The sequence below is a fragment of the Phyllostomus hastatus genome, unplaced genomic scaffold (genome assembly GCF_019186645.2).
Source record: "Phyllostomus hastatus isolate PE091 unplaced genomic scaffold, TTU_PhHast_1.1 phas_scaffold_501, whole genome shotgun sequence".
Lineage (NCBI taxonomy): Eukaryota > Metazoa > Chordata > Mammalia > Chiroptera > Phyllostomidae > Phyllostomus > Phyllostomus hastatus.
In genome coordinates, this window is record NW_025334033.1 from 1,342,375 (window position 1) to 1,365,722 (window position 23,348).

The following is a 23,348-nucleotide window of genomic DNA, read 5'->3' on the forward strand; positions in this document are numbered from 1 at the left end:
TTTCTTTAAAAAAAAGATTTTATTTATTTATTTGAAGGGAAAGAAATATCAATGTGTGGTTGCCCCTTGTGCTCACCCCTACTGGGAACTGGGTCTGCAACCCAGGCATGTGCCCTACACTGGGAATCAAACTAGCAACCCTTTGACTCACAGGCTAGCACTCAAACACTGAGCCACACCAGCCATATCTGAATAGTTCCTGCTGTTCCTGTCTTTCTTCCATTTGAGAGAAAGGACTCTGGGGTTTTTGCTCTATTACCTGATCAATGACAGAGCCTTCTAAGAACATTTCAAGACAGTATATAATCCTGTGGTCTACTTGGAAATACATATAGATAACATTTCAAGGAAGATACCTTGTTGGTTTTGACTGGATATTCATATAAGCATTTTAAAGATGAGTGATAGAGCTAACCCTTATCTGTAAGTTTTTTTTTAAGATTTTATTTATTTATTTATTTTAGAGAGGGAAGGGGGAGAGAGAGAGAGAGAGAGAGAGAGACAGAAACATCAATGTGCGGTTGCTGGGGGTTATGGCCTGCAACCCAGGAATGTACCCTGGCTGGGAATCGAACCTGGGACACTTTGGTTCCCAACCCGCGCTCAATCCACTGAGATACACCAGCCAGGGCTGTAAGTTTTGAATTTATATTGTTTCTTCCCATGTACAAAACCACCTTTTTTCGACAAATTGTGTGTGTGTGTGTGTGTTTCTGTTGGGGGGCTATAAAGGAAAGCAGAATATTTTAGCATGAACTTGTTTCAGCTGCTTTGGGACAAATTAAAAGTCCTAAACCTGATGACCATCCCCCCGCACCCCCCCGCCCCAAAAAAAAGAAAGAAAGAAGAAGAGAAAATAAGAAAATCCTACATGTGGTTGTGATTACTGTGGTCAGTGGTTTTCCAACTTTAATGTGCATAATAGTCCACTGAAATAAAATGCAGATTCTGCATCAATAGGCCTGAGCTCCTGTCTTCTAAAGGCCCCCTAGTATGATCACTTTGTTGATACGGACCCTGGCTCATGGGGTCCGACTCATTATGGATGAAATGAGACATTCACACAGATCACCAAATCCGATGGAGGAAAAGGGATGACATAGCTTTTCTCTCAAGGGAAGCAAAAGCCTCTGCCCTTGCTCCAATGAGCTTTTATTGTCTTACTGGACACCTTACAAGAAGGTCCTTATTAACTATGCACAGGCTTGCTTTAGGTGGCTACCTATTACAGAAAACAAAGGAGCCATTGCCACTAATCACATCACAGCAGAGGGATATTTGCAAATGAAAAGGCAAAAGTAGTTGAACTGTTTACACTTATCCTTAGAAGGTTTAGCATGGATTTTAGGAAGCTGCTTTGCAGTAAAAGTCCTCAATTCAGGGTGAGGGAGTTTTAGCAAAAAGCAAGACTCATAGCTGCCTAGGTGCATTGCAGGACTGATTCCCCATGGGAGAACCTACCTGTGGGCGTGGGTTCTGTGCATCTCCCAGTGGGAGCTGGGCCCCCACGCAGAACAGTCTACTACACTTTGTGATGTATTTGATTGTATAACCACTATGCTATACACTTGAAACAAATACAAAATAATATTTAATATAAACTATATAATTAAAAATAAAGAAAATATTTTTCAATAAAAAATAAATAAAAGCTCTGAGTGTTGCCTGGCTAATAATTCCCAAACCACATTTTTCAGTGATAAAGTTTGTGTAATATGTTTTAAAAAATGCAATAGTAGAAACATGGTTACTAAGAAGAAAATGAAATAAGCTACTTACATTATTATACAAAGGGGTTGATGGAGGGTAGGAATCAGGTAACTTCTTAGACAGTAACTTTCACTTGGTGAGACTTTTCCGTTGATTTGTTTATTATTTATTAAATGATTGGTACAAGTTCAAGTCAATCTCACATTTTTGTAGGAAAGTTGTTTTCATGTCACCCATAGGACATATAAAATACACATTGTTACACAGTTTTCATAGCTTCTTTAAATATTTTCCTGAAGGTCAGGAGTAATAAACTCTAGTGAGGATATGTAAACAATATATTTTTTAATTTAAATTGATATTATTGACATTTTTGTGCCAGGTACTATGTTGGGTTCTGGAATAATAAATAATAAGTAGATAATAAATGGTAACTAGATAAATAAGTAATAAATAAATAGAAAATAAACAAATAATAAAGCATAGTTTCTGCTCTTAAAACATTTACAGTCTAATAAGAATGGGAAGGGTTGTGGATATGGATTTGTGAAAAGCTAGCTATAATACAAGAAAAAAGGACATGTTAAATAGAAGTACAAGTAGTGTGCTACAGAAGAGACAATTAATTCCACCTAAGGAAAGACTTCATTAATGTCCTGGTATTTAGGATTTTGAAATGACTCCTTCAAAAATTCACATCTGCTTTCCAGTTTCTTAACTGTTTACTGACAGGAGGCTCACAGTCTGAACTCATCTGGGAATAACTCACTAAATAACAGACCAATTTTAGGAACCTCTTAGAACTTTCTTCAGGGCTTCCTTCATTTCTTTATTCCGAAGGCTGTAGATCATAGGGTTGAAAAAAGGGGTCAAAACTGAGTAGAACAAAGTTGTGAACTTCTGCATACTCTCTGCTTGCCCTGTTCCTGGACTCACATATGTCATCATGACAGAACCATAGAATAAAAACACAACAGCCAGGTGTGAGGAGCAGGTGGAAAAAGCCTTCTTCCGGCCAGCAACTGAGGGCACCTGCATTACAGCCTTCAGCACCAGGGTATAGGAGCCAATAATGTAGAAAAAGGTGGCAAAGATGAGGAGGGAGCTCATGGTGCCACACATGAGAACAGTCCCTGGAATTGGGACACAGGCTGAAGCCAGGTCCAACAGGGGACCCAGATCACACAGAAAGTCATCAATCACATTTGGGCCACAAAATGGTAGCTGGGTAACAAGTATCACCGGGATCAGAAACCAGAGGAAACCGTACAGCCAGCAAAAGATGACCAGGCTGCTGCAGAACTTAATAGTCATGACAGTGGGGTAGTGCAGGGGGCGGCAGATGGCCAGGAACCGGTCATAGGCCATGATGGAGAGAAATAAACATTCAGTTGTGCCCAGTGAAAAGAAGAAATACAACTGGAGGAGGCACTGAGCAAAGGAGATGGTTTTGGTCTGGGAGAGGAAGTTGACCAGCATGTTGGGCACATCAGAGTTGACATAGCAGATCTCCAGGAAGGAGAAGTTAGCCAGCAGAATGTACATTGGAGTGTGAAGCCGGTGGTCCCAGTGCACTGCACACACGATGGCCATATTCCCAAGGATGGTCAGGATGTAAGTCATAAAGAATATGGAGAAGAGAAAGATCTGTATTTCCCAGCGGCAAGGGAATCCCAAGAGGATGAATTCACTCACAGTGTGAGAAATATTACTGGCCTCTGAGGTCATTTTCTTCCATCCTGGAAGAATTGCAGTAGAAATTACATATACAAAGGGAATTGTGCCTCCTGATTCCTCCCCAGGAGAGTGAGCACATGTTCCTGCTCATAGGGGAAGGGATCTAGACTAGTGGTTTCTATTTTTGATTGAGTGCCTCAATAATATAGCTGTGAGTATACTTTTTAAATATGTGATTATTTACTTTTAAACTATATACAAACCACAGTCAACCAATATAGTAAATATTGGTGAAGATTTTGAAAGAAAGCATTCTTAGAATTGAAATAAAAATAGGAATTCAGACATTTCCTTTCTGCATCCTTCACTGGGTTGCCTGGTACACCCAACTTTGCAGAACATTGGTCTAGACAATACAAATATGTGGCTGGATCAAGCTAAATTGAGATGTACTTTGACATGGGCAATTCAATTCCAAAACAATTAGAATTGACATACACTGAATAAAATGTTAATATCAACTAAGGGACATAAAGGAGGGAACATGAGGCTTTGTAGCCAGATAGGAAAATAACTGCAGAGCGACTTTAAGCAAGTTACAATTTGCCTCCATTAAAGGACCATTTATAAGCCATTAGTAGTGTCTGTCCTCTCTCTGTAGGATGGTGTAATACATGGGCTCCAGACTTTGATATTGTCAGAATCATATGGAATAACCTTTGAAAGGTATAGAGTTGCACGCTCCAGCTTCAGTTTGGGATCCACTGGTGTAGCTGAGCACGGGGATTTGTATTACAGATTTTGGCTCTGCCACTTCCTCAGGAGTATTTCCTCAGAGAAGGACTTAACTCATTACATTCTCTCTAAAATATGAATAATAATACCTTCATAACATGGATGACATGATAATTGCATAAAATGATATATGCAAGAGCAGTTTACAAATTATACAATGCTACAAAAATGTAAATTATTACAAACTGTTCAGGGATTATTATGTTGTCATTATTATGATGCTAGATTATTTACTATCCCTTGTTAATCTTTATCAATTAGACTGATTTCAAAATACCAAAGAATGTTTTCGCTTGTAGAATTTTAGCCATGAGACAGGCTAAGTACATGTATGTATGTATGTATATACATGTGTGTGTATGAATAGGAGAGTGCACCTCAGTCCTCTCAGACCATACCAGATACAACTTCCTAATAATTTTCCTTTTAAGGCCATTTTTTTTTGTTCAGCAAATACACCAAAGTGTTCATTTTCTCCCTTATAGATGGTGTTCCTTGTAGGGGTACCATTACAATTTTAAATGATCATTATTCACAGTGGCCAAGAGATGGAAACAACCAAAGTGTCCCTTGACAGATGATTTGGTGCATTTACACAATGCAATACTACTCAACAGTATTTTCATGAGAAAAGATGAAATACTGCTATTTGATGACCATATGGATGGATGTTGAAAGTATCATGGTAAGTGAAGTAAGTCAGACAGAAAAAGTTAAGAACCATGTGATTTCACTCATATGTGGAATATAAAATTGAAAGCAACAAATAAACAAACAAACAAACAAAAACTCAGACACAGACAGCTGCATGGGAGTTACCAGAGGGAAGCAGTGTGGGAGGTGGGTGAAGAGGATAAAGGGAGTCAAATATACAGTCAGGGGAGATGATTTGACTTTGGGTGGTGGGCACACAATGCAACACACAGATCTTGTATCATAGAAATGTACACTTGAAACCTATGTAATCTTATTACCCAATGTTGTCCCAATAAATTTAATAAAAAAATAAATGGTAGGATCATTTCTCTGATAGCTACTCTGTAGTTTGTGTTAAGGCCACCTAGTGGAATCTGCCAAGCTCCTGAATGATCCCTTCCCATACTGTTTACTCCCCACCCCATTCCAACACACCTAGCTCACCTGTGGGATTTCTTGGGAAATGAGGATCAGACTGTACTCAAATGTTCATAATAGAGGAGCACCAATAAATACTGTTTCAACACAGGCAGCCTTAAGATAACCAGGTTTTTGATGCAACCATTTTTATTTCTAGTAATCTTTGATTTTGTGGTTTAGTCAGCCCTGGAGAAAGCCTGACTATTTTGAATACAGGGGAATAGAGAGGAGTGTTTCTGAATTTTAGGCTTTGACCTAGGCCAAAGTTTAACCCAGAAGTTTGGAATATGAGTCTATCATCCGTTTCAACTATTTTTCCCCTACTTTTCCACTTTAGAAGCTCAGCTCACAATCTCTAACATTTTCAGCTATTAATCAGCTAACATTTTCTTAACAAAACCAGTTCTCAGGGGAAAAATAAATTGAATAAAGACATGCATAAACTCAAATGCAATGTTTGTGAATGTTTTCAGCAGTGTTCACTTCCTGCGTTATGTGCACAAGGGCACAGGACTAGGTGGCACACACACTGAATTTACTGGAGCAGCATTTACTAGGGGAAACTTGCAGACCCGGATCTGTCACAGGTGCTCATTATAACTTACAATGGTGCACAGAGATCTAGGGTGTTCCACTCCAAGAGGGCACCTCAGCCCTTGAACCGTGAGTTTTCTGTTAACTGTGTCATTAGGGAAGTGTTAACTCTTCCCTTAACACAAGTAGGGCTGCAATATAATGTCAAAATGAAGATCACTTCATTTCTAGGCTCAGAGTTTGTGGCTAGGGGAAGGGGCACCACCTCTTCTCCTGGCCCCATCTGTCACTGAATTTTTAAAGTGAGAGAAGGTAATGACTGAATTTCACCAAGAGTCTCAGTTTATAAAGGTCTTAAGACTTTCAAATATTAGCTTTCTTTTCTATTTTTATTGCCTGTAATTTGATAAAATTCTTGTGTTTTATCTATGTCTTTGATTAAAATATTATATACAACATGAGAAAATGCTATTTCAGATCATTTAAAACTTTTTCTAGAGTAACATCTATTATAATCAACAATTGTAGAAAGCTGGCCAAGCTAAAAATATAATAATGATACAAAGGAGATGAAAATGATCTGGTATCTTCAGAAAAAATTCTAGCAAAAACTATTAAATAGATGGTTAATGAAACATTTTTAGAAACAACCTTTTTGGACTTTAAATTGGCATTCTTGTTCAATTTGTTTTTTAAAAAATGTTCTCTCATTCTCCAGAATTCTTTAAAGGCACCATTAGTAGTTTTGAAATCATGTATGTGAAATCCCTCAGCACCCTGAGGTATAATTTGCCTATGTCTAAAAATTTAAGCTTAATTTAAAATAGAGTGCTGTTTTGCTTTATTTTCATGTCAACCCCCCTTTTCTTTCCTCTTGTGAACTTAATCATATATATTGTTTAACTCCATTTATCCAAAATAATGTCATTTCATCATGAAATGAATTTTAGAAGTTATGAATGTGTTATTTTACATTTTTAAATACAGGGTCTACAATACCTGGTATGTATTTTATACTTACAGCACATCTCAATTCAAATTACCCACATTTCAAGTGTATCTCCTTTTGAAAAGATGTCCTTTGGAGCTGTCCATAGTCTATTTTAAATGGATGGGCCATATCTCTTTCTCTCTCCAGATGACAGGAGATGGCCCAGTCTTTTCCTTTCAGCTCATAAACTGTGCAAGTTAAGAGACCCTCTTACCACAATGCTCTTAGCTGGTGTTGGAAAGACCTTCCTGAGTAGGTATGAATCCAGTGAAAAGCCTATTAAATTCCTTAGAGAAACTCATTTGTTCTTTGTAATCACCTTGTTTCATTTGTCTGTTTGTCTCTTTCTTTCTCTCTCTGCACTTATTTTTTTCCTTGAAGTTACTTCTAAGATGACACTGTGAGTTGGAGTTTCTTACCCTAGAAAATTTAAGAACTGGTTTTAATGCTACCCATCTTATATAGTTTCAGCACTTGTATAATTAAAGAACAATATTTTATAACATTTTCAGTAAAATATTTTCAAATAACAGTACTAACTTTTGGATCATTGTCCATCATGAACTTCAGTTTCTTTTCTTTCTTTTTTTTTTATTTTAGAATGTGGGAAGGGAGGGAGAAAGAGAGGGACAGAAACATTGATGTGAGAGAGAAACATTGATTGGTTGCCTTCTCTAAGAACCTGACAGGGGAAGGAACCTGCAACCCAGAAATGTGCCCTGAACCAGGAATTGAGTTGGTGACCTTTCAGTTCTTGCGATGATGCAAACCAACTGAGCCACAGTGGCCAGGGCTAGTTCATCTTCTATTAACTATCACTTTGCTACCATTTATTGAATACTTTATGTGTTAAGTACAGTCTTTTCAAACTTATCTTCTAAACTTCATTTGGCTTTATAGCTGATCACTGGCCTAAACCATTTCAAAAACTCAGTGTAAGTTTATGGAGTACCTATTGTATTCTTGTATACTTTTCAGTGCAAAGGATGCTTTAGAATGTATACTTATATTGCTGCATGATGAAATGTCCTTAACAACCCAGTAATTCCACTGCTACGATTATATCCTAAGAACCCTGAAACACCAATCCAAAAAAACCTATGCATCCCAAAGTTCATCACAGCATAGTTTACAATAGCTAAGTGCTGGAAGGAACCTAAGTGTCCATCAGTAAAAGAATGGATGAAAAAACTACAGTACATTTACATAAAGGAATTCTACACAGCAGAAAGAAGGAAGGAGCTCCTACCCTTTGTGACAGCATGGATGGAACTGGAGAGCATTATGCTAAGTGAAATAAGCCAGGCAGTGAAAGACAAATACCATATGATCTCACCTATAAGTGGAACCTACTCAACGAAACAAAGAAACAAGCAAAATATAACCAAAGACATTGAAATTAAGAGCAAACTGACAGTAACCAGAGGGGAGGTGGGAGGGATTAAGGGCGGGAAAATGGTGAAGGGTTTACAGGAACAACTATAAAGGACACATGGACAAAAATAAGGAAGGGTGGTATATACAGGGTAGGGAGGTGGGGATGACTGGGGTGGCGGGAAGGGGTGGGGGAAAAAGGCAGAAAACTGTACTTGAATAACAATAAAATTCAAAAATTTTTAATAAAAAATAAAATATATCATTGTAATTAAAAAAGAGAAATATTCTTCTCATTAAAATTAAGGGGTATTTTAAGAAGTGAATATGAAATTTCAATGTAAATTGTGGGAGTTAAGTCTATAACCTCCATATTTCTAGATGAAGGTTGTTAATTTAAATGTGAAAAGTATAATTTTTCTTTTGCTTTTCAAATTAGCATTCATGAGTAGTCACAATACCAGTGTCAGTGGAGGTGCAATGGAATGACATTCAGAAGAACTGCTGGGGGGCAGGGGGGGTATAAACTTGCAAAAAATTATTTTTTTCTGGCAGACAGTTTGGAAGTACCTGGAGCTTTAAAACATTTATTCCCATTAAATAATGACTAGATGTGTAGAAAAAAAATAATAAGGAAGTTCATCAAAGCAGTATATAAGCATTTCTAGAATCATGTTAAAATAGAAGTTCTGACTCAAAAGGAATGAATGGGGCTTGGGACTTTAACTTTCAAATAAATAATAGGTAGTGCTGATTCTTTGTGTAGTAAAGCTTTATAAAGTTCTTTGTACTTAATAGAGTTCTTTGTGTAGCAACGGTTCATGTAGTTCATTAGATACATTTCTATAGAAAAAGCAAATAATACATGGAAATAGAAATTTCCTAGAAAGAAAGAAAATTAATAGTGCTAAGTTTTTCAAGGTCAAATGATAGGTTATATAATTTTTCTTCATTCAAGTCTATATTTCCCAAAATTTCTATGAGTAACATATTATTTTCATAATCTGGCAAAGTGATCATTATAAAATATTGGTTTTGCAGATACTCTTCTGGATCAGATTCTACCCTTCTAAGCATTTTCTGTGAACTTTACTATTTCTGGAATGTTCCAAGGTTCTAAGAAGCCCACTATTTGTGTCATGCTTGACTTACCATGCAGAACATCACCTCCCTTTCACTTGCTACTTGAATTTAAAGCTAATAAAGTCAGCTTCTGTGCCAGGGTTGAGGAAAAAGAAAAAATTTCCAACAGGGCATCCTGAAGGTTGCATTGTACTTTTGGGTGACCAATACCATTTCATAAACTGAGGACAGGGATTAAGAGATAAGTTTGAAAATTAGAGTGCAATGTTTTGAGAAATAATAGCCATCACCTTCGAGAGGATTTGTGTTGCTACTTTTTTCCCATTGGATGGAGTTATATCTCATTCTCAGTTTAATTTTCTTCCCTAGAAGAAACAAAAGGGAAAGCGGTATTAGTTTCCAATTGGGGTTTTACTTTTCTCCAGAATATTTTATTTTAAAGAGAACTCTGTAGTTCAGAATAAAGGTTAAAAAAGCCATGGCAATAATAGAAAAGATAAAATGAAGATAATATAATAATAATTTTTTTTACCTTTTCAGTTGACAAAATTTGGAAGTAATGGTTTCTTTTTCAGTTAGAAAAGTAGGAAAAAAACTCCTTTCCCATGCTTACATTTCCGCACTCAAAATATAATATATATCTTTCTGCATCCCACATTCATGAGGTATGGGCAGCTGCCCTTCGTTGAAGGAGTTGATTCAGGCACCGATTTGGAAGAGGAAGCAGTGTCTGCAGATAAGCCTTCCCTGCTCTTCAGTTCTCTGGATCTCAGAGCTCCATCCCTGATGCTTTACTTCCAGTGCACTTGGGGAAAAAGTTCTTTTTTGAAGTTATATAAGATGTGTCCTGCCTCCCCCCAATCCCCAGCAGTGATAAGAATGAAAACTTGGATTCTCCACTGGTCCCCAGTGAAACTTTTGCTGGACTACAGCCAGCTTCCCTAAAGGGACTCTCGACTGAGATTCCCTCAGCTGGATGGACATTACCCCAGGGACTCACCCTTGGATGACTTTATTTCTGACATCTGACAATCCTTTCCTCAGACTGGACCAAGGATCCTACTCCACCTGTTTACACTGTCCATTTGGCATGCAATTCTGAGCCTCTTTGTCTGATTAAAGAGACAGCTAATTTGTTTTCTCATTTTTGAGTTTATTACATGCCCACAGCTGCCCTTTTACTTGGCCATACAAATATTAGCAGTTAATACTTACCAAAAGCTTGTTACATGCCAGCTACTAAGATAAATAACCTTTATGAATAAGCTCATTTAACTCCCATAACAATTCAATATATTAGCTATTACTATGACTTTTATAGGTAAAGTTACTGAAGCTTAGATAAATTAGTTTGTTCAAGGTGTCACATCTTATAAAAAGGAATGCCAATATCTGAAGTAAGTTGTCTCTGAGAGCAGAGCCCAAGTTCTTAAATAGTAAACTATTTATCCTGAATCTTCACTTGGCAGGGAAGAAAAACAATCCTTACAGATAACTCACCTCATGCCTGCTACATGGGAAATTCTTACATACAAATCATTTTATTCAGTTCTTGCAACACCCTGTATGCCAAGCATCACCGTTGTAACTTTTTAAAGATACCTACTATCAACATGATATGTGTTTAAATAAAATTTGGAAGATTCAAAAGAGTTCAGGAAGCTAAAAATTAGTGATAATTTTATCAGGCAGATAGAAATTCAAGTAAAAAGTTGGCATATTTCCTATGGTCTTTTTTGTTCTGATAATTTTTCTTCAACATATGAGGTCAGGCAGCATTTACACTTTAGTCTCCTGCTCATATAAACATTTTTTGTGGTTAAAATTCTTCTAAACTTTTATTTATCATTTGTTTATTTGTTTGTTCAAGTACAGTTGTCTCCATTGCTCCCCCACCATTGCTACCTCCCACCCTCAATCTTACCCCCCTTTGGCTTTGTCCATGTGTCCTTTATACATGTTCCTTGATAACCTCTACCCTTCCTTCCCACGTTATCTCCCTCCCTTCTGGTTACTGTCAGTTTGTTCTTTATTTCAATGTCTCTGGTTATATCTTATTTGCTTGTTTGTTTTGCTAATTAGGTTCCATTTATAGGTGACATCTTTCTTCTAAATATTTTTAAAGCTGCAGAATAATGTTATTTGTACAACATTCCCTTAGTGTGCATTGAGGCTATTTAAAATTTTCCGGTCTTAAAATAATACAATAAAAATCTCTGGGTTCAAATATTTGTTTAATTTTAGAGTATCTTCCTAGAAGAGACTGCTTGAATGAAAATTATAATGTCAAATTATATATATGTGTATATACATTTTCTTAATACACATTACTTTCTAAAATATATTTTCAAAAGATCTGTTGATGAATATGCCATCTTATAGTATCCTTTTCAACATAAGGATGGTATTTAAAAAATTTATCTCTATATTGATAGAAGAAACCCATTCAAGAATAGAGGGCTTATGGGTACAGACAATGGTGGGGGATTGACTGTGGGAATGGGGGTGGGTGGGTTAGGGGAGAATAATGGGGAGAAAGGCAGGACAACTCTAACTGAACAACAATAAAAAAAGAAAACCATTTATATCTCATTTTTATAGTTTCATTTCCTTGTTACTAATTATACCATTTGTTCAGATATAGTTGATATGCTGCATAAGTTTAAGGTATACAGCATAATGATTTGACTTAAATATATCATACAATTTTGGCACAATAAGTTTAGTAAAAATGCTTCATTTCATACAGATACAAAAGAAAAATGAAAAAAATCATGTTGTGATGTGAACTCTGAAGATTTATTCTCTTAATAACTTTTATATATAACATGCAGCAGTGTCAACTATAGCTATCATGTAGTGTATTACATCCCTAGTATTTATTTATTTTATAACTAGCAGTTTGTGCCTTTTGATTACCTTCATCCAACTTCCTCTCCCCTTATGGTAACTACAAGCCTGATCTTTTTAAAATCATTACATTATATTCTTTTTTTACTTTATTTTTATTGTTTACACTATTATAGACGTTCCCATACCCCTGCTGCTTCCCCCAACCCACAACCCCCTTCCCTCTGGCTATCTCCACATTGTTGTCTGTGTCCATGGGTCATGTTTATATGTTTTTTGGCTAACCATTTCATGTTCTTTCAACCAGTTCCTCCCCTACCCCTTCCCTCTGACAGCTGTCAGCCTGTTCCATGTGTCCATGCCTCTGCTTCTATTTTGTTCATCAGTTTCTTTTGTTCATCAGATTCTACATATAAGTGAGACCATATGGTATCTGTCTTTCACTGACTGGATTATTTCACTTAGCATAATAATTCCCAGTGAGATCATATAGTCTTGGTCTTTGTCTGACTTATTTCACTTAGTATAATACCCTCAAGTTCCATTCGTGTCTTCCTAAATGGCAGGATTTGATTTTTAATGACTGAAAAATATACCATCACATATTATTATATATAATAAATGTATAAATATATTGCAAATATATAGTAATATATATCCAATTATATATATACTCTATCCAGCAAAGCTATCATTTAGAATGGAAGAGCAGAAAAAGTGCTTCCCAGACAAGGTCAAGGTAATGAAGTTCATCATCACCAAACCCTTATTATATGAAATGTTAAAGGGACTTATCTAAGAAAAAGAAGATTATCAAAAATATGAACAGTAAAATGACAATGAACTCACAACTATCAACAACTGAACCTAAAAAAGAAAAATGAACTAAGCAAACAACTAGAACAGGATTAGAATCACGGAAATGGAGATCACATGGAGGGTCATCAGTGGGGAAGGGGAGGCAGGTGAATGGGGGAAAGCTACAGAGACTAAGAAGCATAAATGGTAGGTAGAAAATAGACAGGAGAGGTTAAGAATAGCATAGGAAATGGAGAAGTCAAAGTACCTATATGTACGACCCATGGACATGAACTAAGGTGAGGGAATGCTGGTGGGAGTGAGGGGTGCAGGGTAGAAGGGAATAAAGGGGAGAAAACAATGGAACAACTGTAATAGCATAATCAATAAAATATATTTAAAAAGAGAAAGCTGTATAATTTATTAACAGTGTCACCTCAATAAATTTGTTAAAAAGGAAAATAAAAAGCTCGCTTCTATTCCTTGAGTGACTATGGGCACGTTATACAAATTGTTATTTGTCTGATTTTCCACTTTAACTTGTGGTGATCCTAAAAATAATATCTATATCACACATGTTTGGGTGATGAATTAATATATGGAAGCATTTATAACAGTCCCTAGCACTCACTAAGTATTATATTACAATATTGTGTAATATATTATAATAATAATTTCAGCAAATTTTATTATCATCAGTTATTATTTCAAAGTATAAGTTTCAGCAGTTTTCTTTTTCAGAAATTTTAAATGGTAATTCTACTATATTTATATAAAGAAAAAATGAGCACTTTTGTCTCTATTTTGCTTTTTCAAAAAATGACTATTTTTAAGAAAAAAGTTTGATTTTTAAAAGGCAAATGCAAATCAAAAGGAGAATTATTTTTGCCACATTCCTTCACATTTCCTTTTCTTCTGAAAGTGATGACAATAATTTTTTGGACTGTCTTCTAGTTCCACCTGAGCAAATCAAAACTTTTGTCCCTAGCTCTTAAAAAGGCATTTTAGAGGAAAGGTTTATTTGGATCCAGTGAAAAATCACACATAAAACTATTTGCAAAATGCAATATATAGCCAAAAGATGAAGCAACCCAAATGTCCATCAGCAGATAAATGAATGAACAAAATGTGATGTATACATATGATCTAATATTATTCAGTCTTAGAGAGACAGAAAGTTTTTAAATATTCTGAAACACAGATGAAACAGCTAGTCAAAAAAAAAAAAAAGCAAATACTGTACAATTCCACTTTTATAAGTTCCTAGAGTAGCCAAGTTCAAAGTAGAAGGGTGGTTTCCAAGGGCTGGAGGGAGAGGCATGTGGACTGTTATTTAATGGATACAAATTTTCAGTTTCTGAAGGTTAAGAGTTCTGGAGGTGGATAGTGATGATGGCTGCTTAACAATGTGAATAAACTTCATGCCACAGAACTGTGCACTTAAAAAATTGTTAAGATGGTAAGTGTCGTGTTATGTGTATTTTACTACAATTAAAAATAATTAAAATTTTTTTTAAAAATGCAAAGTACACCACCAATATCAGTTGTTATTTATTTTATTATCATATTAACATTTCCCCTGTGGCTTTAATCTCGTCTGTGCGTGAATTTTCTTTTCTTCTGTGATGTTGCTGCTATGACTTTTACTAAGTAGTAAAAGCTACAGAGGGCAACATCTTTCCCTTCTGGTCACAAATATGTCCCCACTCATCAGCTCCAGCAGTGCTCTGTCCTGCAGGTGCCCCTTTGCTTCACTCTTCCATGACACAGAGAGTGGTCTCCAGGAGACAGGCATTCTCTTCTTCAAAATGCAAGTTCCATCTCAGGAAGTTTCTTTCACTCCAGTACAGTTGATTATAGAAACCGCATTGTCACTGGTGATAAATTTAAAGAAAGGAAAAATTTTGATTCTGGGCCATTCATGTAAGGTCAAGTCCACCTAAGGCGTGCCACCTCTTGGCATCTGTCACTGGCAGAGCTTCTCCTGAAGTTCAGATATGCCTCCTATCTGGGCCAGCTTCATTTTACCACGGGTAAAAAAGCTTCCTCCACTATAGAGGAACAGTTTTGAGGTGTCTGAGCTCAGGGAGAAGGAGAGCTCATAAAATGGGCTGAATTTTTTACTTAGAGCACATCTGAATTTGGACCAGCCACACACATGTAAGTGCTCAGCAGTTACATGTAGCTAGTTTTTACCTTTGAGATAATGAAACTCTGTGGCTTCTGTGTTGTCCTTTGTAAAGAGAGTGGGTGGGAGTGGGGTGAATTAGGGCTAGTAGATTAGGAGTTTCCATAAGTAACCTTAGATAAACGACTTATGTTTTCTTTATTCTCTGATGTGGACTCCAGCCCACAGTGTCCAAGGCATTATGGCTGAGACAAGACAAATTCACATGGACTACCGAGTCCTGTGGAAGAAAAAGGATGGCACAGCCAGTCTCTCAAGGGGAGAGCATGCTGACCCTTGCCTTGACAGGCTTTTATTGGCTTTAATTTGCATAGGAATACAGGTTGTATATGGAAAGCACATCAATCATTGTCAGGCAGTAATGATCCAATAGATAACATTCAAAGAACTCTGAGGGCCTATTCTGAGTCAGGGTCAAATAACTAAAGGGCCATAAAACTGGGGAAACTCATTTCATGCTTGGATGCTTATCATTTAAATTGAGGGTATTAGCAAAGCAGGTTTCATGCATTCTTTCTTAGGCCTGATTGCCCCGGGGAACCCACCCTTTCCAGCACAGGGCCTCACCCACCTCCAGCATTGTTTCAGGCTTAGGTCAAATGGGGAAGTAAGGCAGCCAAGAGATTAGGAGACTTATTGCAGACAGAATGAGGACTCAGCCTATGTTGAAGCCGAGGGGTGAGGGTCCATAACCCCCTTTCTCCATAGCCTCCCAAGTCCTTCCCTGAGGGCCCCCTCATGACCGTGCCTGTCTTAGGTTATCCCTCCCTTGAGGAATCTTACCTGCCATTGGCTAACCAATCATGCACTGGGGGCCAGGCAGGGTGAAGTAAAGTGGGCACACGTGGTGCTCCTGCCAAGGGGGTAAGCTTTGTCTCCTTAGTGGCTTAGGGTCCCAAGGTCTCTCACTCAGCCTTAGTCATGGGGGGGTTACAGCTTCTGAAACCAGGCAGTATGATTCCCCAAAATTCTCTGTCCCTTCCCTTTTGTCTTCTTTATCTAAAGGGAGATTGAACTTCAAAACATGGCTCTTTTAGAGAGGAGGGAGGTACAAAAACCTGGAAGCAGCAAAAGAGACAAGGAAGATCCTCCATTTGTTACTACTGGAGTCAGATCAGGGCCATTTTGGGAAAAGACACAATGACATTTGTATTGCTGCCCTCCACAGCAGACAGTTGGGGAAGGGGAGCGGGTAACTTTACTAGGAGATGGCAGAGCTATACAGACCTCTCCTTATCTTGCCAGTGGTGGTGTATCAGCCTGAGGATGTCCAGTTTTACACATAAAAACTCTGGGGCCTGCAAAGGCTTCTGAAACACAAATCATGTTCCAGGCAGTACACTTGGTATTGATGGTACATAGATGTATATGATAGGATCCTTGTTCTCAAAGGACTCTTGACTTACGGTGGCACAGATGTGTCAAGAATTCCAATAAAAAACACCAACAAAAAGGAAAGCATAAGGTACCAGAGGAGCACAGAGAGCTGTCTGACAGGATTATAGGTTTGGCGGATGCGGTAAATGGGAAGTATCAGAGAGGGGTTCGAAGAGGCTATTTCAGTTGAGTCTTGAATTACAAGTGTTCTAGATAGGAGGGAGGGGGCATGGATGATATTGTGGCAAGCAGGAAAAGAAATAGCATATAGAAGAGTCCTAATGTATGAATAAATGAATGCAGAGTGAATGTGGGGGTCCTGAGAGGAGATGAACTTAGAGATGTAGGAATTTGGATATACTGAAATGGTTGAACTTGATCCTATATGTGAGAAAGAAGTATTTAAGGATTGAAAGCAAGGAAGTGATGTGATCAGATTTACATTTAAAAAATTTTGGTGTCTTTAAGTTTAGAGTCTGTGCTATTTAATGTCACAATATAGCTCCTTCTCTCATCAAACATCTTGTGAGCTATCCAATCCATTTTAAGGAGAAAAGGAATTCAAATTAATTGTATCATCTCAGTCTTTTGAGAACTTCACAATTCCCCTTGAAAATACTTTTGATATCTTAGAACGTTATAGAGGCAAGGCAGGAAATCTCTATTTTACATCAACATTGTCAGAGTTCAAGGTTAGCAGCTTGATATTTCAATTGGGGAGATATTCAATTAAAAGGGTAGACATTCAGCCCTGGTTGGCTTGGCTCACTTGGTTGGGCATCACCATGCAAACCTATAGGTTGTGGGCTCGATTCCTGGTCAGGGCACAGACCTGGGCTGTAGGTTCAGCTCCCAGTCTGGGCATGTGCAAGAGGCAACTGATCAATGTTCCTCTTCACATCAGTGTTTCGCTCCCTCTCTGTCTCTGCCCTCCCCTCTCTTTATAGTCAATAAAAGAAAAAAATTAAGAAGAAAAGAGTAGACATTGAGTTACCTTGGATGAAAAGAGAGTTTTAAACCTAGGAATGTATTACATGTTCTCTCAATTGATGCTGACAGATATCATCATAATGCAGGCATGAGATAGTGTTGCTATATTCATTTATGAGCCCCAGTTTGAAGGGCTGGGCCATCGGCACAGTATGAAAATCTAGACCTCAGTGTTAAGATGAGAGCGAAAGTAACAGTAGAGAGGAAAGTGCTGAAAGATTTAGAGAGAATGTGGTCGCATTTACCAACATTTAAGATGCACTCACTCTATGACTCAAATTTTTATTTCTCAGAATTATTCCTTCATAAACATTGTTTCCTTAATTTTCCCTGCTGTTTTAAATTTGAAGGGAATAAGCCTGAAAAGATATTTTTATATAGTCACCCACAGATAGTTTTCTTTTTACATTTATCAAAATGTAAATATTTTATTCACATGATTGTTTTCCATATGAGTTTCTTTTTTAGTGGATCAAATATGAAGGGTGTTTATTTATTGTTCACTTAAAATCCAAATGGATGTTCCTGATTGACAAGTGATTGTTCTTCATGTGATAATTCTGGATCTAATTAAAGAACAAGTATAAATGGCCATAGACATGGACGATAGGGTGGGGATTGACTGCGGGACTGGGGAGTAGTGGGGACAGCAAGGAAGAATAATGGGGGAAAATGGGGACTACTGCAACAGAACAATAATAAAAGAATTACGGAACTCAGGCTTTTTCCATTTTGCCTTCATCTTCTTCAAAACTCAGCTTCTGTGCTGGCTGGTGTGGCTCAGTGGATTGAGTGCTGGCCTCTGAACCAAAGGGTCGCTGGTTTGATTCCCAGTCAGGCCATATGCTTGGATTGCGGGCCAGGTCCCCAGTAGGGGATGTGCAAGAGGCAACCACACATTGATGATTCTCTCCCGCTCTCCCTTCCTCCCTCCCCCTCTGCCTAAAAATAAATAAATAAAATCTTTAAAAACAAACAAACAAAAAACACAAAACACCTCAGCTTCCTAAGTCACATGCTCGATTATATCAAAGATCATCAAGGACCATGCATGGGTGTGGCCTGGAGTGTTGCACATCAGTTTTAATTATATTCTACTGACCAGAACTCAGTCACATATGAACAGACCTAACTGCAAGAAAGGCTTAGAAAAAATGCATTTTTGAAAGGAATTTTTTTTCTCACACAATGTTTTAACTTCCTGGCTGACCAGCATATATCCTGTTTGATCCATATATAGAGATAAGGAGTTTGTAAACAATGGGGGTAATTCTGAGGATATCTGGGAATAAGCTCATTCTGGATATCTTGGATGAACTCTGTAAACTGCGGTTTGGACAACAGGAATGGGAGACTATATTTCTAACAAGCTTTAAGGTAATGATGCATCTTTGTTAGCTTATAAGTAATTTATTAAGGTTGGGAGAGGGCAGCTCTGGAAATGTTAGGCTAGAATATGTATATATGTGCATGCATGTACCTATGTTTGTGTGTGAGAGTACATATGAGTGTGTGTACATTCATGTGGTTTTTATCTCCAAAAGATACTCACTAAAGATGAGACATATTCAAGTCTGTATGATATATGTTGTCTTCATTGCTCCTGGGATTGAGGTCTCCGGAGATAGGTTTCATAGCTTGGAAGGGATAAATAATAGGGGATGGAGAGATTTTTGGCACATTCTATTTTCTGAGTAAAACCTGAAAGGGATCCAAAGGATGCTAAGAAAGCAGTCAAAAGGTTTTTTATTTTTACCATGTAGCTGACATCTCAGATTCACGGATTGAATTAGGGTATGTGAGTTTGAGCAGATGGAACAGTAACTTCTTTCCTATATCTGACTGTCCTTTTTGTTTGATATATTCACAAGAAAAAGGAGCATAAATTTTCACAATTATTTTCCTGTATAAACACTTCTAATTATAGAAACTTTATTACATATGTGATTAAGGAGGTTTTTTTTATTAAAGTATCATTTTGTTTTTGCAGGTCATCTTCAAAGGAATTGTATTCTTAGCTGACAAGAAAATGCAAAATTTTTTGTTAAAACTTGGCAATAATTTAGATGACTCTTGTTTACTGTTCTCTTTCACATAGTTGATGGCATAGCAAATCAACACCCATCATGTGTGGCTTGTAGGAGAAAACTGCGTAAGTAGAAGGTAATTTATTTAATAAAATATAATACTCAGACTACAAAGAATCAGAAAGAAAGCAGGGGACTGGGGAACGCACTCTTCAGCACACTGATGTGTGGGAGCAGAAGGCCTTCAGAGCAGACTGTTGTGCTGGGAGTGGCTCTCCCCTCTGAGTCACTCCAGGGGATAGGACAATCAGAAGTGAGCTAAAGTGTATTACTGTGGCAAAGGGACAGTGAGGTCTCTGTTTTGTGTGTCTTTCCCCTCTGTTCTAAGAGAAGCATTTAATTACCTCTGCTTATTGTAAAGACTGAGAGGTTAGGTTTCTATGCATGTTTTGAATCCATCCTTGGTATCTTTTTGCTTATACATTACCTTAGGTCAGCATTCAAAAATTTTTTTTTTTTACTTGGACTATTGAAATAGCTTTCTAATGGTTTCCTGCTAATTTCATTAGCCTGTACTTGTCTGGCAAATTGTCTTTCAAAGGCAGCTCCATAAACCTTATATGCTGGTGGTGAAAGACAAATACTATATGCTCTCACCTATAAGTGGAACGTAGTCAACAAAACAAATTAGCAAGCAAAATATAACCAGAAACATTGAAATAAACAATAAGCTGACAGTAACCAGAGGGAAGGGGAGAGAGGGATAATGGGGGAAAATAGGGGGAGGGTATTCAAGGAACATGTATAAAGGACACACGGACAAAGCCAAAGTGGGGAAGGATTGAGGGTGGGAGGTGAGGATGGGGCATTGTGGGGGGTGGGGGGTGGGAATGGGGGCAACTGTACTTGAACAACTGAAAAAAAAGAAAACATAAAAACTTTTATGCTTACATTATATGCTATTAATGTTCTTCCTCCATCAGTGATTGCCCTTAGAAAATTCTGTCTTTTGCCAAGGTCCATCTCCCTCTCAAAAGCCTTTCATTATTTTGTCCAGATGAGTATAATCTTCATGTCTCATATGGCAACAACACTTTGTTCTGATTTTTCATATCCTGTTCTTACCGTGTTAGTGGTAGCACCACGATGAAGATGGAGGGATGGTAACTTCCAGTTTATGTTCGTATCAGCTCCCCAAGCAGTTGCCACACACACAGAAAATCTAAATAAAAGCAATTCCCTTTCTAGGCAAAGGAGGTTCCAAGGTAAATCTCCTTAGATCTCTTTCCATCAGAGTTAAGCTCTTAAACTCCCTTTCAACAGAAATTCTAAAGCACAGGTGGCAAACTCAAGACCTGAGGGCTGAATCTGGCCTTCCACCTTGTTTTATCCGGCCCAGGACCTTGTTTCTACCCAGGGGCAGTGCTGAGCTCTCGCTTAACTGTTAAGGAGTAGTTACATTTATACAGTCCTAAAATTGCAATCAGCCCTTTAAAGGCAACCATGAGGCTGATGTGGCCCCCAGTGAAAATGAGTTTGACATTCCTGTTCTATAGCTATGAATGCATTGCATTGCTTGAAGTTGTTTTGAACTAAAGATGTTTGACATAAGCTCTAAAAGAGTAGGACTCTGCTTTTTAATTCATTATTCCCCCCACCACCACCTATTTAGTAGAACAGTGGTTGGCAGTAATATGAGCAAAAATGTTTATTGAATACATGTAGGAGACAAAGAGGAAAGAACAACTCACCTTCTGAAGGAAATATAGTAATACTACAAACCCAAATTGAGGAAAATAAACATATCTCTCCACCAGGAGGAAGAAAAATTGTGTAAATATTTATGTGGCTTTTACTGTCTCTGTTGCTTTCACAGGTCAGACTAATGAGGACTTTGGAGACTACTAACATCTCTGGGTTTGTGAGTGAGTTCATCCTCCTGGGCTTCCCCTGCCGCAGAGACATCCAGATCTTCCTCTTTGTGCTCTTCTCCTTCACCTACCTTCTGACCCTCCTGGGGAACATAGCCATCATCTATGCTGTGTGGTCAAACCAGAATCTCCACACACCCATGTACATTCTGCTGGCTAACTTCTCCTTCCTGGAGATTTGCTATGTCAGTTCTGATGTGCCCAAAATGTTGGCCAACATCATCTCTCAGAACAAGAGCATCTCCTACTCTGGCTGCCTGCTCCAGTTTTACTTCTTCTTCTCCATGTGTGCTGCTGAAGGCTTATTTCTGTCGGTGATGTCGTTTGATCGATTTCTTGCCATTTGTCGGCCTTTGCACTATCCCACTATAATGACACATCGCTTATGTGCTCAGTTAGTGGTCTTCTGCTGGACAGGTGGCTTTCTGTGCTTACTGACTCCTTTGACTCTAATATCTCAGGTGCCCTTCTGTGGTCCAAACACCATTGACCACTTTCTCTGTGATTTGGCACCTTTGCTGGCATTGTCCTGTGCTCCAGTATCTGGAATTACTCTAGTCTGTGGTGTCATTAGCTCTCTCATCATCTTTCTTACCTTTCTGTACATCCTTGGCACTTACTTCTGTGTCCTAGGTGTGGTGCTACAGATGCCCTCAGGCTCAGGAAGGCATAAAGCTTTCTCTACTTGTGCTTCCCACCTTGCTGTGGTGTCTCTGTTCTATGGTTCAGTTATGGTGATGTACGTTAGCCCAGGTTCGGGAGACCATCCTGGCATGCAGAAATTTGTGACCTTGTTCTATGCTTTGGCAACTCCATTCTTTAATCCCCTTATCTACAACTTCCGGAACAAAGATATGAAGGATGCACTAAAGAAAATTCTGAATGTATTATTGTGAGAAACTGCTAAGAGATTCAAAAGTCAAGTTTAATATAATGCAATCATTAATATTTAGGAGAATAAATATGGAAGATCATGAGACAATTAAGATGATGTTTCCCCCCATCAGTTTATTTTATTTTCATATATTGGAAAGATGGTTTTAAAAATTCATTAGGCTCGTAATTTAAATCTTAGGCAGTTATTACTCTTTTGTTCCAGATATGCCCATACCTTAGGTAGACTTCTTTATTTTGAAATACAATTTAATAAGATTGCCATCTATTTGTCTAAAATTGAGTTTCTAGTTTCTCTTTTGGTTTCTTTTACACATTACTTATTTCAGCACCCTCAAAATTCTGCCTTCATCACAGCCAGTTGTTCTTTTCTAGAGCATAGTAAATGTTGAATGTACTGCAAACCACAAGTGGCAAGCCAACAGCCATTCAGACAACCTGATTTTAAAAAGCCCTTAACATCAGGATCTATTTTAAAACACTTTTAACAAAGATTTTATTTATTCATTTATTTTTTAGAGAGAGGGAAAGACAGGGAGAGAGGAAGAGAAACATCAATGTGCCAGAGAAATATCCATCAGCTGCCTCTTGCACACCCCCAACTGGGGGCTTGGCCTGCTACCCAGGCAAGTGCCCTGACTGGAAATGGAACCAGTGACCCTTCAGTTCACAGGCTGGCATTCAATCCACTGAGGTACACCAGCCAGGGCAATTTTAAAACACTTTTGATTTGCAGGCCGACACTCAGTCCACTGGGCCACACCAGCCAGGGCAACACTTTCAAAAAAATTTTATAATTCCAAGTATAGTTTTGGGAACCAATGAGGATCCTTAGTAAGCTTATGTTGATTGGATTGACTCCCACATTTTGCCAATGCTGCCACTTTGGGAGGTAAGTCTAAATCCTCCAGATCCAGACACATGATATTTTAGTTAATACTCAGTATGAGCCAAAGAGCTATAGGCTTTGTGAGGTCACTACCGTCTAGATCTAAGTTGCACTTATTTTCATG

At 37.9% G+C, this 23,348-nt stretch overlaps 2 protein-coding genes across 2 annotated transcripts; one reads left to right on the forward strand and one right to left on the reverse strand.

The window, feature by feature from the left end:
* Nucleotides 1–2,496: 2,496 nt before the first annotated feature.
* Nucleotides 2,497–3,438, reverse strand: LOC123808623 (olfactory receptor 11H6-like). The gene has a single exon (XM_045823391.1). The coding sequence runs from the start codon at nucleotides 3,436–3,438 to the stop codon at nucleotides 2,497–2,499; it is 942 nt and encodes a 313-aa protein (XP_045679347.1).
* A 17,957-nt stretch (nucleotides 3,439–21,395) lies between these two features.
* On the forward strand, nucleotides 21,396–22,337 carry LOC123808434 (olfactory receptor 11H12-like). The gene has a single exon (XM_045823080.1). The coding sequence runs from the start codon at nucleotides 21,396–21,398 to the stop codon at nucleotides 22,335–22,337; it is 942 nt and encodes a 313-aa protein (XP_045679036.1).
* Nucleotides 22,338–23,348: the final 1,011 nt, after the last annotated feature.

What these genes read in the sequence shown, in the direction of transcription:
- LOC123808623 (XM_045823391.1), bottom strand. Translation starts at nt 3,438, where the DNA reads ATGACCTCAGAGGCCAGTAATATTTCTCACACTGTGAGTGAATTCATC.
- LOC123808434 (XM_045823080.1), top strand. Translation starts at nt 21,396, where the DNA reads ATGAGGACTTTGGAGACTACTAACATCTCTGGGTTTGTGAGTGAGTTC.